General features: G+C 39.2%; 1 protein-coding gene across 1 annotated transcript in view; it reads left to right on the top strand.

Moving 5' to 3' along the window:
- Positions 1-5737: 5737 nt before the first annotated feature.
- paqr6 (progestin and adipoQ receptor family member VI) overlaps positions 5738-13270 on the top strand; it is a 33885-nt gene continuing 26352 nt past the window's right edge. The window contains exon 1 of the mRNA XM_061882338.1: positions 5738-6007. Coding sequence (XP_061738322.1) covers positions 5992-6007 — 16 coding nt within the window. The 5' untranslated portion in view covers positions 5738-5991. The remainder of the gene's footprint in view (positions 6008-13270) is intronic.

Below are 13270 nucleotides of genomic sequence, written 5' to 3'. Positions count from 1 at the left end.
ATTTGAGGCTCCAATTACTTCACATCAAATACTCTTGGGGAAATTATTGCATATGTTGTGTGTTTGTCATAAAAACATTGTTTTCAAGGACAAAAAATGTCATGAAATCCATCCATCCATCCATTTCTACCGCTTATTCCCTTTTAGGGGTCGCGGGGTGTCATGAAATCAATGGAAAAAAATAATTAAAACTTCTAATCGACAGACCTGAAGTTGATTTAGAGATTTAAGTGTTGAAAGTAAAATAATATGTTACTTATTTGAACACTTGTATGTTTGGGTTCCTTTTGGGTCCCTGAAAATTTTTGTGGTATTTTTTTTTTTTTAACTGTCTGGATGGACGGAGGCGACTGAAAGATGTTTGAAACATAGAAAACTAATCACAGTATGACCCTTTCAAATTAAAAGCACAGCCACCAGTACTCACATGGCGCTCACGTATAAAATCATGTATTCTAAATGTACTCTAAAGCATTTGCATTTTTCGTGTTGTAGCTACCAATTATTTTAGTCCTCGAGTAACTACCTATTAATTGGTTCGAGTAATCAGATAAAACGCTTGATGTTTATTTTAGGGGAAATTGTGGAAACAACCATAAATTTTTCTGCTCGTCTTAACCTTTATTTTACAGGGCAGAAATTTTTGCATAGTCATATTTTCTAATCTTGACTTTATCCGTTTTATCAGTTTGCACGCAACAAGAACAGCAACAGAATATGAATTAAAACTTTTTATCTCATTAAATAATCTTTGCAGCCCTAGTTATAGTTAGTTTTTATTTGTAGCACTTTAAATTTGTGAACATTTCACTTTCCTATGCATGTTTTGCCCTTTATAGCAGTGGTCCCCAACCACCGGGCCGTGGCCCGATTGGTACCGGGCCGCAGAAGAATTTTTTAATTAATTTTTATTAAAAAAAAAAATTTTTTTTTTAAATTTTTTTTAATTAAATCAACATAAAAAACACAATATACACTTACAATTAGTTCACCAACCACAAAAACCTCCCTTTTTCATGACAAAAACGTCCCTTTCTCATGACAAATTATTAAGGCATGACCGGTCCGCGGATACAAAAAGGTTGGGGACCACTGCTTTATAGTACTTCCAGTTCGTGACATAAATAGATGTATTAATACCAGCCACAGGGGGGCGCAATATCACCTCCGATTAGTGATTCAGGCTGGTATCGACGGTACCTACTCGATACAAAATAATTTGTGCAAATATTCCTAATGTGTCTGCTAACATTTAAAATGTGTATTTTTAGATAAAACAAAAGAAAGTTTGATCACATTACGCCTGTACTGGCTCACCTGCACTGGCTTCCTGTGCACTTAAGATGTGACTTTAAGGTTTTACTACTTACGTATAAAATACTACACGGTCTAGCTCCATCCTATCTTGCCGATTGTATTGTACCATATGTCCCGGCAAGAAATCTGCGTTCAAAGGACTCCGGCTTATTAGTGATTCCCAAAGCCCAAAAAAAGTCTGCGGGCTATAGAGCGTTTTCCGTTCGGGCTCCAGTACTCTGGAATGCCCTCCCGGTAACAGTTCGAGATGCCACCTCAGTAGAAGCATTTAAGTCTCACCTTAAAACTCATTTGTATACTCTAGCCTTTAAATAGACTCCCTTTTTAGACCAGTTGATCTGCCGTTTCTTTTCTTTTTCTTCTATGTCCCACTCTCCCTTGTGGAGGGGGTCCAGTCCGATCCGGTGGCCATGCACTGCTTGCCTGTGTATCGGCTGGGGACATCTCTGCGCTGCTGATCCGCCTCCGCTTGGGATGGTTTCCTGCTGGCTCCGCTATGAACGGGACTCTCGCTGCTGTGTTGGATCCGCTTTGGACTGGACTCTCGCGACTGTGTTGGATCCATTATGGATTGAACTTTCACAGTATCATGTTAGACCCGCTCGACATCCATTGCTTTCCTCCTCTCCAAGGTTCTCATAGTCATCATTGTCACCGACGTCCCACTGGGTCATTATTGTCACCGATGTCCCACTGGGTGTGAGTTCTCCTTGCCCTTATGTGGGCCTACCGAGGATGTCGTAGTGGTTTGTGCAGCCCTTTGAGAACCTAGTGATTTAGGGCTATATAAGTAAACATTGATTGATTGATTGATTGAAAACTGTAAAATTGTAAGAAAAAAAGAGCGAAATGTCGGAATGTATAAGAGAAAAGGCAAACGTGTGTTTTTGTCTTACAAAAGGAATACAAATAGTGCAGTTCCCCTTTAATCAATCAATCAAAGTTTATTTATGTAGCCCTAAATCATGAGTGTCCTAAAGGGCTGTACAAGCCACAACGGCATCCTCGGCTCAGATCCTACATCAGGGCAAGGAAAAGCTCAACCCAAATTGCTACAATGAGAAACCTTGGAGGTGACCGCAGATTTGGGACCCCCCTCCCATGAACGACCGGTGCAATGGACGTTGAATGGATCAAGTTAATCGTTTGAGAGTCCAGTCCATAATGGGGCCTGTAGACACATGCCAATACGGCCTTTTTAGTTTACTAAATTGCAATTTTAAATTTCGCGCCGAAGTATCCTGATGAAACGTCGCGGTATGATGACGCGTGCGTGTGAAGCCACGCATTGTAGAGGACATTTTGTTCCAGCACCGTTCCCAGCTTTTAATCGCATAATTACACAGTATTCTGGACATCTGTGTTGCTGAATCTTTTGCAATTTATTCAATGAATAATGGAGACGTCAAAGAAGAAACCTGTAGGTTGGAAGCGGTGTGTTGCGGCCGCCTTTTGCAACAAAAACACAGCCGGTGTTTCATTGTTTACATTCCCGAAAGATGACGGTGAAGCTTTACTATGGAACAGAGTGGTCAAGCGGACTCCGTTGGACTGGACCACACACACAAAGTACAGTGTATTATGCAGCAATCATTTCGAAAGATTGTGTTTGGAAGAGGGTCCCTTGCGAAAGGCAGAGATGGGCATCGCCACCACCCGTCGACTGGTGCTGAAGAAAGGTGCGGGGCCGACCTTCTGCTTATTGTGTTACTAGCGTTTTAGTGAGATTATATGGTCCATATAATCTCACTAAAACACTAGTAACACAATAAGCAGATAAGGGATTTTCCAGAATTATCCTAGTAAATTTGTCTAATAACATCTGAATCGCTCCCATTGTATAGTCTTTTTTTTTCTTTTTTTCTAGTCCTTCACTCTCACTTTCCTCATTCATGAAGCTTTCATCCTCGCTCAAATTAATCTTGAAATCGTCGTTTTCTCGGTCCGAATCGCTCTCGCTGCTGGTGGCCATGATTGTAAACAATGTTCAGATGTGAGGAGCTCCACAACCCGTGACGTCACGCGCACATCGTCTGCTACTTTCGGTAAAGGCAAGGCTTTTTTATTGGCGACCTTTAAAGGTCTACTGAAAATCTCATTTCAGTAGGCCTTTAGTTACAATAACACAGTGGTTCTTAACCTGGGTTCGATCGAACCCCAGGGTTTCGGCGGAGGTCAAAACACATCCAACTCATCGTGTAAATACAAACTTCTCCTTGTCGACGTATTACGGATCCGGCAACAGTTGACTGATTTGCAGGTGTGTAATTCGTTGTGAGTTTATGCACTGTCTTAGTTTTGTTATTTGAAGAAGGTGATGTTCATGCACGGTTCATTTTGTGCACCAGTAAGAAAAACATGGTAACACTTCAGTATGGGGAACATATTCACCATTAATTAGTTGCTTATTAACATGCAAATTAGTAACAGTTTGGATCTTAACTAGTCATTATTAAGTACTTATTAATGCCTTATTCAGCATGGTTTTATTATAACCCTAACCCTAGCCAAATAACTCTAAATTAAGTATTTGTAACTTAAAATACTGTATGTTCCCCTAGTGTCCAAATAACACTAAATTAAGTCTTTGTTACTTGGAATGTTCCCTAAGTGTCCAAATAACTCTAAATTAAGTCTTTATTACTTAGAATATGTTCACCTAGTGTCCAAATAACTCTAAATTTGGTCTTTGTTACTTAGAATGTTCCCTAAGTGTCCAAATAACTCTAAATTAAGTCTTTATTACTTAGAATATGTTCCCCTAGTGTCCAAATAACTCTAAATTTGGTCTGTTACTTAGAATGTTCCCTAAGTGTCCAAATAACTCTAAATTAAGTCTTTATTACTTAGAATATGTTCCCCTAGTGTCCAAATAACTCTAAATTAAAGGCAGTCTGATAGTTTATATAACAATGATGAAATATTAACATTGCAACACATGCCAATACGGCCTTTTTACTTTACTAAATTGCAATTTTTAATTTCGCGCAAAGTATCCTGTTGAAAACTTTGCGGTATGATGACGCGTGCACGTGACGTCACGGATTGTAGCGGACATTTTTTTCCAGCTCGATCCCAGCTATAAGTCGTCTGCTTTAATCGTATAATTCCACAGTATTCTGGACATCTGTGTTGCTGAATCTTTTGCAATTTGTTCAATTAATAATGGAGACGTCAAAGAAGAAAGATGTAGGTTGGAAGCGGTGTATTGCGGCTGCCTTTAGTAACACAAACACAGCCGGTGTTTCCTTGTTTACATTCCCGAAGGTGAAGCTTTACTATGGAACCGAGTGGTCAAGCGGCCATGGTTCCCGACCACATGTCAACCGGTGAGACAATTGTGGTAATAAGTCGGCTCTTACCGTGGACATGAGTGGAGCTTGTGTCGTTCCTCGTGCACCTGTCAAAGAGGCAGCTGCGGACTGTCTTGGCTTCTCAGACCGGCTGCCCCCGAACGTGGGATGCTTCCACCGTGGAGGAGGGGGAAAAAAAGCTCAGCCCGGCCCAACCGTCGAGAAATGTGGCTTCCCTCAGAGACACTGGCGGTCACCACACCCGTGGGCACACCCCTCCGACTTTCAGGTACGACAGTATAATCTCACTACAACACTACTAACACAATAAGAAGATGAGGGATTTTCCAGAATTATCCTAGTAAATGTGTCTAATAACATCTGAATCGCCCCCGCTGCCCTGTCTTTTTTTTGTGTTTTTTTTCTAGTCCTTCACTCTCACTATCCTCATCCACAAATCTTTCATCCTCACTCAAATTAATGGGGAAATTGTCGCTTTCTTGGTCCGAATCGCTCTCGCTGCCGGTGGCCATGACTGTAAACAATGTGAGGATGTGAGGAGCTCCACAACCCATGACGTCACGCGCACATCGTCTGCTACTTCCCGTACAGGCAAGGCTTTTTTATTAGCGACCAAAAGTTGCCAACTTTATCATCGATGTTCTCTACTAAATCCTTCCAGCAAAAATATGGCAATATCGCGAAATGATCAAGTATGACACATAGAATGGACCTGCTATCCTCGTTTAAATTAGAAAATCTCATTTCAGTAGGCCTTTAAGTCTTTATTACTTAGAATATGTTCCCAGAGTGTCCAAATAACTCTAAATTAAATCTCTGTTACTTAGAATATGTTCCCCATAATAAAGTGTTACCAAAAACATAACTTTGTCTTGAATTTGAAAAAAAATATACATTTTATTTTTCACTAAAAAGGGTTTAGTGAATGCATATTTGAAACTGGTGGGGTTTGGTACCTCCAACAAGGTTAAGAACCACTGCAATAACAAGTTGACCGTTATTTGTGGTGACGTCATGTCCGGCATTCCGAAGAACAAGTCCCAGCAGCGCTCCCAGGAATTCCATGAAGGCGCGCGCGCACCTCCACGCTCTGTTGTTGTGACGGGGGCGCGCACGTGGCTCCCGTGTTGTCGCCGCCGCCGCGACCGCGGCTGGTCCTGGCGGTCACGTGACTGGCCAGCGCGCTTCCCCATTGGCTGACCACCAAGTGGCACTTGGGGGGGGGATCACGGCGGGGAGACGCCACACGAAGTAGCAGAAAAGTGGAGGACGGACTCACCAACATCGCGGAAAGAGGAGGATAAAAGACGGAAAGGAGGAATTTGAACTGTTTTGTTTTGTTTTTCAAACGCAGGAGGTGATGGCCGACAGCCGCGGTGAGTGAACCTGAAAGGCTCGTGTCAGAAGGCGCGTGCGAGGACAAACAACAAAATTATTCGAATTTATTTTAAATTATCCTCGTTTTTTATTTTTACTTTTAGAGGGGTTACTTCTTGACAAGTGCAGAGAGAGGAAGTGGCAATGAAACACGCGTGTGCTTCGAGGAACCGTCACTTAAACAGTCTCCGTGTGACTATATACCATGTTGTTTTGACTGAAAATCTTGTCTAAAACGTCAAATTGTATCCTTTTTTTTTTTTTTTCAGTTTACATTTTTTTTCCTTTCTCCACGCCGTTAAAATCCCCACGGTCACTTTTGGGGAGGAGAGCGTGGACTCATATCCCACAGCTGCCCTGATTAATCACACAGTGATGAAACAAAACACATTAGTTTTACATGACTGTTTTACATTCTCAGTGTAAACAAACACAAGTCATGTGCTTCTTTCTTACAAATGTAAAAACATTAATAAATGTTTTGTTTTTTTAAAGAGAACTGCACTATTTTTTTTACAAACCCCGTTTCCATATGAGTTGGGAAATTGTGTTAGATGTAAATATAAACGGAATACAATGATTTGCAAATCCTTTTCAACCCATATTCAGTTGAATGCACTACAAAGACAAGATATTTGATGTTCAAACTCATAAACTTTATAATTTTTTTACAAATAATAATTAACTTAAAATTTCATGGCTGCAACACGTGCCAAAGTAGTTAGGAAAGGGCATGTTCACCACTGTGTTACATCACCTTTTCTTTTAACAACACTCAATAAACGTTTGGGAACTGAGGAAACTAATTGTTGAAGCTTCGAAAGTGGAATTATTTCCCATTCTTGTTTTATGTAGAGCTTCAGTCGTTCAACAGTCCGGGGTCTCCGCTGTCGTATTTTACGCTTCATAATGCGCCACACCAATGGGAGACAGGTCTGGACTGCAGGCGGGCCAGGAAAGTACCCGCACTCTTTTACTACGAAGCCACGCTGTTGTAACACGTGGCTTGGCTTTATCTTGCTGAAATAAGCAAGGGAGTCCATGATAACGTTGCTTGGATGACAACATATGTTGCTCCAAAACCTGAATGGACCTTTCAGCATTAATGGTGCCTTCACAGATGTGTAAGTTACCCATGCCTTTGGCACTAATACACCTCCATACCATCATAGATGCTGGCTTTTGAACTTTGTGCCTATAACAATCCGAAGGGTTATTTTCCTCTTTGTTCCGGAGGACACCACGTCCACAGTTTCCAAATTTATTTTGAAATGTGGACTCGTCAGACCACAGAACACCTTTCCACTTTGCATCAGTCCATCTTAGGTGAGCTCATGGTGTTGTTGATAAATGGGTTTGGCTTTGCATAGTAGAGTTTTAACTTGCACTTACAGATGTAGCGACCAACTGTAGTTACTGACAGTGGTTTTATGAAGTGTTCCTGAGCCCATGTGGTGATATCCTTTACACACTGATGCAGTACCACCTGAGGGGTCAAAGGTCCGTTATATCGCTTACATGCAGTGATTTCTCCAGATTCTCTGAACCTTTTGATGATTTTACGGACCGCAGATGGTAAAATCCCTAAACCTCTTGCAATAGCTCGTTGAGAAATGTTATTCTAAAACTGTTCGACAATTTGCTTACAAAGTGGTGACCCTCACTGCTTTTATACCCAATCATGGCACCCAACTGTTCCCAATTACCCTGCACACCTGCGGGATGTTCCATATAAGTGTTTGATGAGCATTTCTCAACTTAAACAGTATTTATTGCCACCTTTCCCAACTTCTTTGTCACGTGTTGCTGGCATCAAATTCTAAAGTTAATGATTATTTGCAACAACAAAAAAATGTTTATCAGTTTGAACATCAAATATGTTGTCTTTGTCGCATATTCAACTAAATATGGGTTGAAAATGATTTGCAAATCATTGTATTCCGTTTATATTTACATCTAACACAATTTCCCAACTCATATGGAAACGGGGTTTGTAATTTCACCAATCATTCACAATCCTTATGTAAAACAAGAACACATTTTTATTTTTTATGCATTCTAAATTGTAAATAAATACTAGCAATAGTAGTAACACGTAATATTTACATATTTTTATTATCGTCATATTAATTTTGCAGACTCATCACAATGATCACTTTTTCCTTCAACACTCCTAATCATTGCACATGAAAAAAAAACATGTTTCTCCTTTTATATGCATTCTAAACCGTGAATAAATACTAGCAAGAGTCAGCTCACAATGGAGCTAATTGGAAGTTGTTTTATAAAGTGTTCTAAAAAACAAACAAAAACATCCATTTATATACATGCTGTAAGTGTATATGTAATATTTATATATTTTGATCATTTCAAGCAAACGGCGGCGCATTAATTTTGCAGACTCATCACAACGATCCCTTTTTCCGTCAACAACATTGCTACTAATCATGGCACGTAAAAAAAAAAAAAAACACGTTTTCACTTTTTTTCTGCATTCTAAATCATGAATAAACACTAGCAAGAGTCAGCTCACAATGGAACTAATTGAAAGTTGTTTTATAAAGTGTTCTAAAAACATACAAAAACATCCATCAATGTTTTAGTGTATATGTAATGTAGTAACATTCATAATAACATCTAATATTTACATATTTTGATCACAACGATCACTTTCCTTTATTAAAAACACTCATAATCAAGATAGGTAAAAAAATAAGTTTTTTCCTTTTTTATGCATTCTAAATCGTGAATACACACTAGCGAGAGTCAGCTCACAACAGCTAATTGGAGGTTGTTTTATAAAGTGTTCTAAAAACATGCAAACATCCATCAACGTTTTATATGCATGCTGCAAGTGTATATGTAATGCAGTAACATTCATAATAACACGTAATATTTACATATTTTGATCATTTTAAGTATACGGCGGCGTATTAACTTTACAGACGGATCACAATTTTAGATTTTTTTTTTCATTAACAACACTACTAATCATGGCAGACTTGATGAGAGACAACAAATACTTTCTGAAACATGATGATCCACATTTTTCCTTTTTATGCATTCTAAATCGTGAAAAAACACTAGCAATAGTCAGCTCAAAACAGAGCTAATTGGAAGTTGTTTTATAAAGGGTTTTGAAAACATACAAAAACATCCATCAATGTTTTATATACTGTATATGCTGTAAGTGTATATGTAATATAGTAACATTCATAATAACACGTAATATTTACATATTTTAATCATTTTAAGCATACGGCGGCGTATTAACTTTAGAGACGCATCACCATTTTTTATTATTTTTCTTCATTAACAACACTACTAATCATGGCAGGCGTGATGGGAGACAACAAATACTACTTTGGGAAACATGATGATCAAGAAACTTCAATTTCTGATCCTGAATACAAGGATCCTCCTTAGATATACAAGTTTTAGAAGCTGTGTGCTGAACAAATGCAGCTTTACTGAAAGACTAAGCATCATGTAGCAGTATTGCTAAGTGCTAAACAAGGTATAAAAAATGGGGGGGAAAAAAACAAGCACTTACCGTACAATGTCTGCTCTCACTGGGATAAAGACTGTTAGGATGATGATGTCTTCCCTTTTACACGAACAATTCATCATAATCCCCACAAAGGGTCTTTTTACTCCATCTGCGGGTCTAAGTCGGATGTCAAAGTTGACCAATTTGTGGGTTTATGTCCACAACCGTCTACAATCCCGGTGAGAGGCATGATATATAATCTAGAATTAACTTTCAATAACTCAGAGACCATGCAGTGTTAAAATACTGTTATTGCAAAGAAAATTGGGGAAATAATTACAAAAGTACACTTCTGTCACTAAATTTGGTACCAAAAAATCCATCCATTTTCTAACGCTTATTCCCTTTTGGGGTCGCGGGGGGCGCTGGCGCCTTGCTCAGCTACAATCGGGCGGAAGGCGGTGTACACCCTGGACAAGTCGTCACCTCATCGCAGGGCCAACACAGATAGACAGACAACATTCACACTCACATTCACACACTAGGGCCGATTTAGTGTTGCCAATCAACCTATCCCCAGGTGCATGTCTTTGGAGGTGGGAGGAAGCCGGAGGGAACCCACGCATTCACGGGGAGAACATGCAAACTCCACACAGAAAGATCCCGAGCCTGGATTTGAACCCAGGACTGCAGGAACTTTGTGTTGTGAGGCAGACGCACTAACCCCTCTGTCACCGTGAAGCCCGTTACCAGAAAACAGTTGGAAAAATATATAATGTTGGATATAGAGAACATAAGAATGATGTATATATTAAATCAGAAATATTGAAATTGAATTATTTAGTGTGTTTGCAATCATCTAAAATTATGCACAAAGCAAACTGTAACCTGCTACCCAAGAATGTACAACAATTTTTCTCAGCAAAAGGAAAAATCCCAGCCGGCAAAAGACATTGATACAACGTTGATCATACATACTAAAACTGACTTGTAAACATCGTTGCAAAAATAGTTGTATTTGTAAATTGAGTTGATGGCTAACATTGGATCCACAGTGTTAGTTGGGAAATGACCAAAATTCAATATCAGAACCCAATGACATTGTCATCTGTGTGGAGTTTGCATGTTCTCCCCGTGACTGCGTGGGTTTCCTCCAGGTATTCCGGCTTCCTCCAACCTCCAAAGACATGCACCTGGGGATAGGTTGATTGGCAACACTAAATTGGCCCTAGTGTGTGAATGTGAGTGTGAATGTTGTCTGTCTATCTGTGTTGGCCCTATGATGAGGTGGCGACTTGTCCAGGGTGTACCCCTGCCTTCCGCCCAAATGCAGCTGGGATAGGCTCCAGCACTCCCCATGACCCAAAAAGGTAGGAAATGGATGGATGGGCAATGTCACAGCCCAACATTGAATAAACATCGTAAAAAAGCATGTTGTTTCAATGTTATGTTTGAGGTGTAGCATATCAATTGGGAAATGACCAAATTTCAATGGTCAATTTGACATCAGAACCCAAGATTTAATAAACGTCGTCAAAAAGCGTGTGTTTGAGTTGCTCAACGTCAGGAACTAATTCAACAAGTTCTCAACGCTGTTTTAATGTCTTGTGTCTTCTGGGATATAACAGAGGAGAAAAACATTGTTTAAAACCTTTCTATGCACGTACAACACTTAAAACATTTAGTATGTCAGTATGTGGAATTAAATCATGGAATGGATTAATAAACAAAGTACTAATATGATCCACTTTAAGAAAGTGTTCAAACTCAAAGTGTTTACAAGGAAGAACAATCCTGATAAACACTTTAAACGACGGCCATTTTCGTATCGAAAGGACGTTACCAATTCTCACTTTCCCCTTTTATTTGACATGTTTTATGTTTATTCGTTTGCTTATATATTTTACATTTTATTGATCCTTTTTCTTGTTTGTTTTTTTTGTTTTACCATTTGTGTTATTTATGTATTAGAATTTTTTTTTATTGTGACTAAATAAGCTAAGAAAAACAACAAAATAGTTTCAAAAATATACAAATTCTGTAATGGTAAAATTAAAAAAGATTTAAAGTTAAAGTACCAATGATTGTCACACACATACTAGATGTGGCGAAATTATTCTCTGCATTTGACCCATCACCCTTGATCACCCCCTGGGAGGTGAGGGGAGCAGTGGGCAGCAGCGGTGCCATGCCCGGCAATCATTTTTGCTGATTTAACCCCCAATTCCAACCCTTAATGCTGATTGCCAAGCTGGGATCTAACGGGTCCCATTTTTATAGTCTTTGGTATGACTCGGCCGGGGTTTGAACTCACGACCTACCGATCTCAGGGCGGACACTCTAACCACTAGGCCACCGAGTAGGTATGTCTATCTGTCTATCTGTGTTGGCCCTGCGATGAGGGCGACTTGTCCAGGGTGTACGCCGCCTTCCGCCCGATTGTAGCTGAGATAGGCACCAGCGACCCCAAAGAGAATAAGCGGTAGAAAGTGCATGGATGGATGTCTATGATACAAAGAGTCATTTTATAACTCTTTGTAGTATAGCCATTTTTGCTTAACAATAAAAATTAAGGGTTTCAGGATTTTTTTTTTCTTGCATGCATCGCGATTCATAATCGATTAAATAAAATACAAAAATCAAATATCTTTTTTTTTTTTTAATCTGTCCTGCCGAAGCTTTCAGAAAAATCATATTGTTGATGTAGCTGATCATATCTGCTGTATAGATTTACGTTAGAAAAGAGAAGTGTTCGATAACTTCTGTTGTCTCCTTTTTTGTTTTTGACTTTATTAAATGTTTAAGTAGAATTTTATTAAACAAAACAGGTTTTCTTTTGAGTAATATAGAAATTTATCAGAGCTGTTTATCTATTTTATGCAGGAATGTAGTTAATCATAGAACTGGCACCCAATGTTATTAAAAATAGTAAAACGTTTTAATAGAGAATCGATTCTGAATCGAATTGTTACCCCCAATAATTGAATCATGTGATGCCCAAAGATTCACAGCCCCAGTAAAGACACACAAATATTTTAAATTCAATAAAATAACACCAACAGTAGTAGTTCTACAACAGTGTATCAGGTATAATAAACAAATGGAGTCTCTTTTAAGAGGAAACAATATTGAATAAACATTGTACAATTTTAATTAGGCACTTTCTGTAGGAGCTCATTAGATAATGAAAGAATTAGTGCATGAACCATTGTGTCAGAGAGCACGTGCTCGCTTGCTCTTTGCGTAAGCGTCGTGTCAACAATCTGGGCAACCCAGGAGGAACACCTTTTATGCAAACGTTCCGGCCAGAAAGGAGAACTAAACAACGTGACACACCTCGTAACGCTTGTCCCGCGGGCGAGTGGCACATAAAAAAAGGGACGTGGCTTGTGTGTGTGTGCTAGTTGATATGTCCAAACAAACACGGTGAACTCCTTCCTTAACTAGCAGCCGGCGTGGCTAGCAAGTGCCCAACACAAGCCAGACCTTGAAAACCTAATTTTTCTCTCCAAAATTACGATTCGATTTGTGATTTTTGTGTTTAATATATACAAATACAAAATTTAACTTAAATAAAAATTGAACATCTAAAAGTGCTTCTTTTTCCTAGTTGGAAAAACTAGGTTGAGTTGGCTTTTTATGTTGTCATTCACGGCTTTCTTGATCATTCGTCCAAGTTGATGGGCTCGTATTGCCCATCTGATTTGAAGCTGAAATATTACCACAAAGTGGCATCTGGCTTTTGTAATCTTATTTTCTTCCTCTGAATTTT

This window comes from Nerophis ophidion, linkage group LG21 (genome assembly GCF_033978795.1).
Source record: "Nerophis ophidion isolate RoL-2023_Sa linkage group LG21, RoL_Noph_v1.0, whole genome shotgun sequence".
Lineage (NCBI taxonomy): Eukaryota > Metazoa > Chordata > Actinopteri > Syngnathiformes > Syngnathidae > Nerophis > Nerophis ophidion.
Note: the sequence above shows the minus strand (reverse complement) of the source record. Positions and strands in the feature narration are given on the sequence as shown.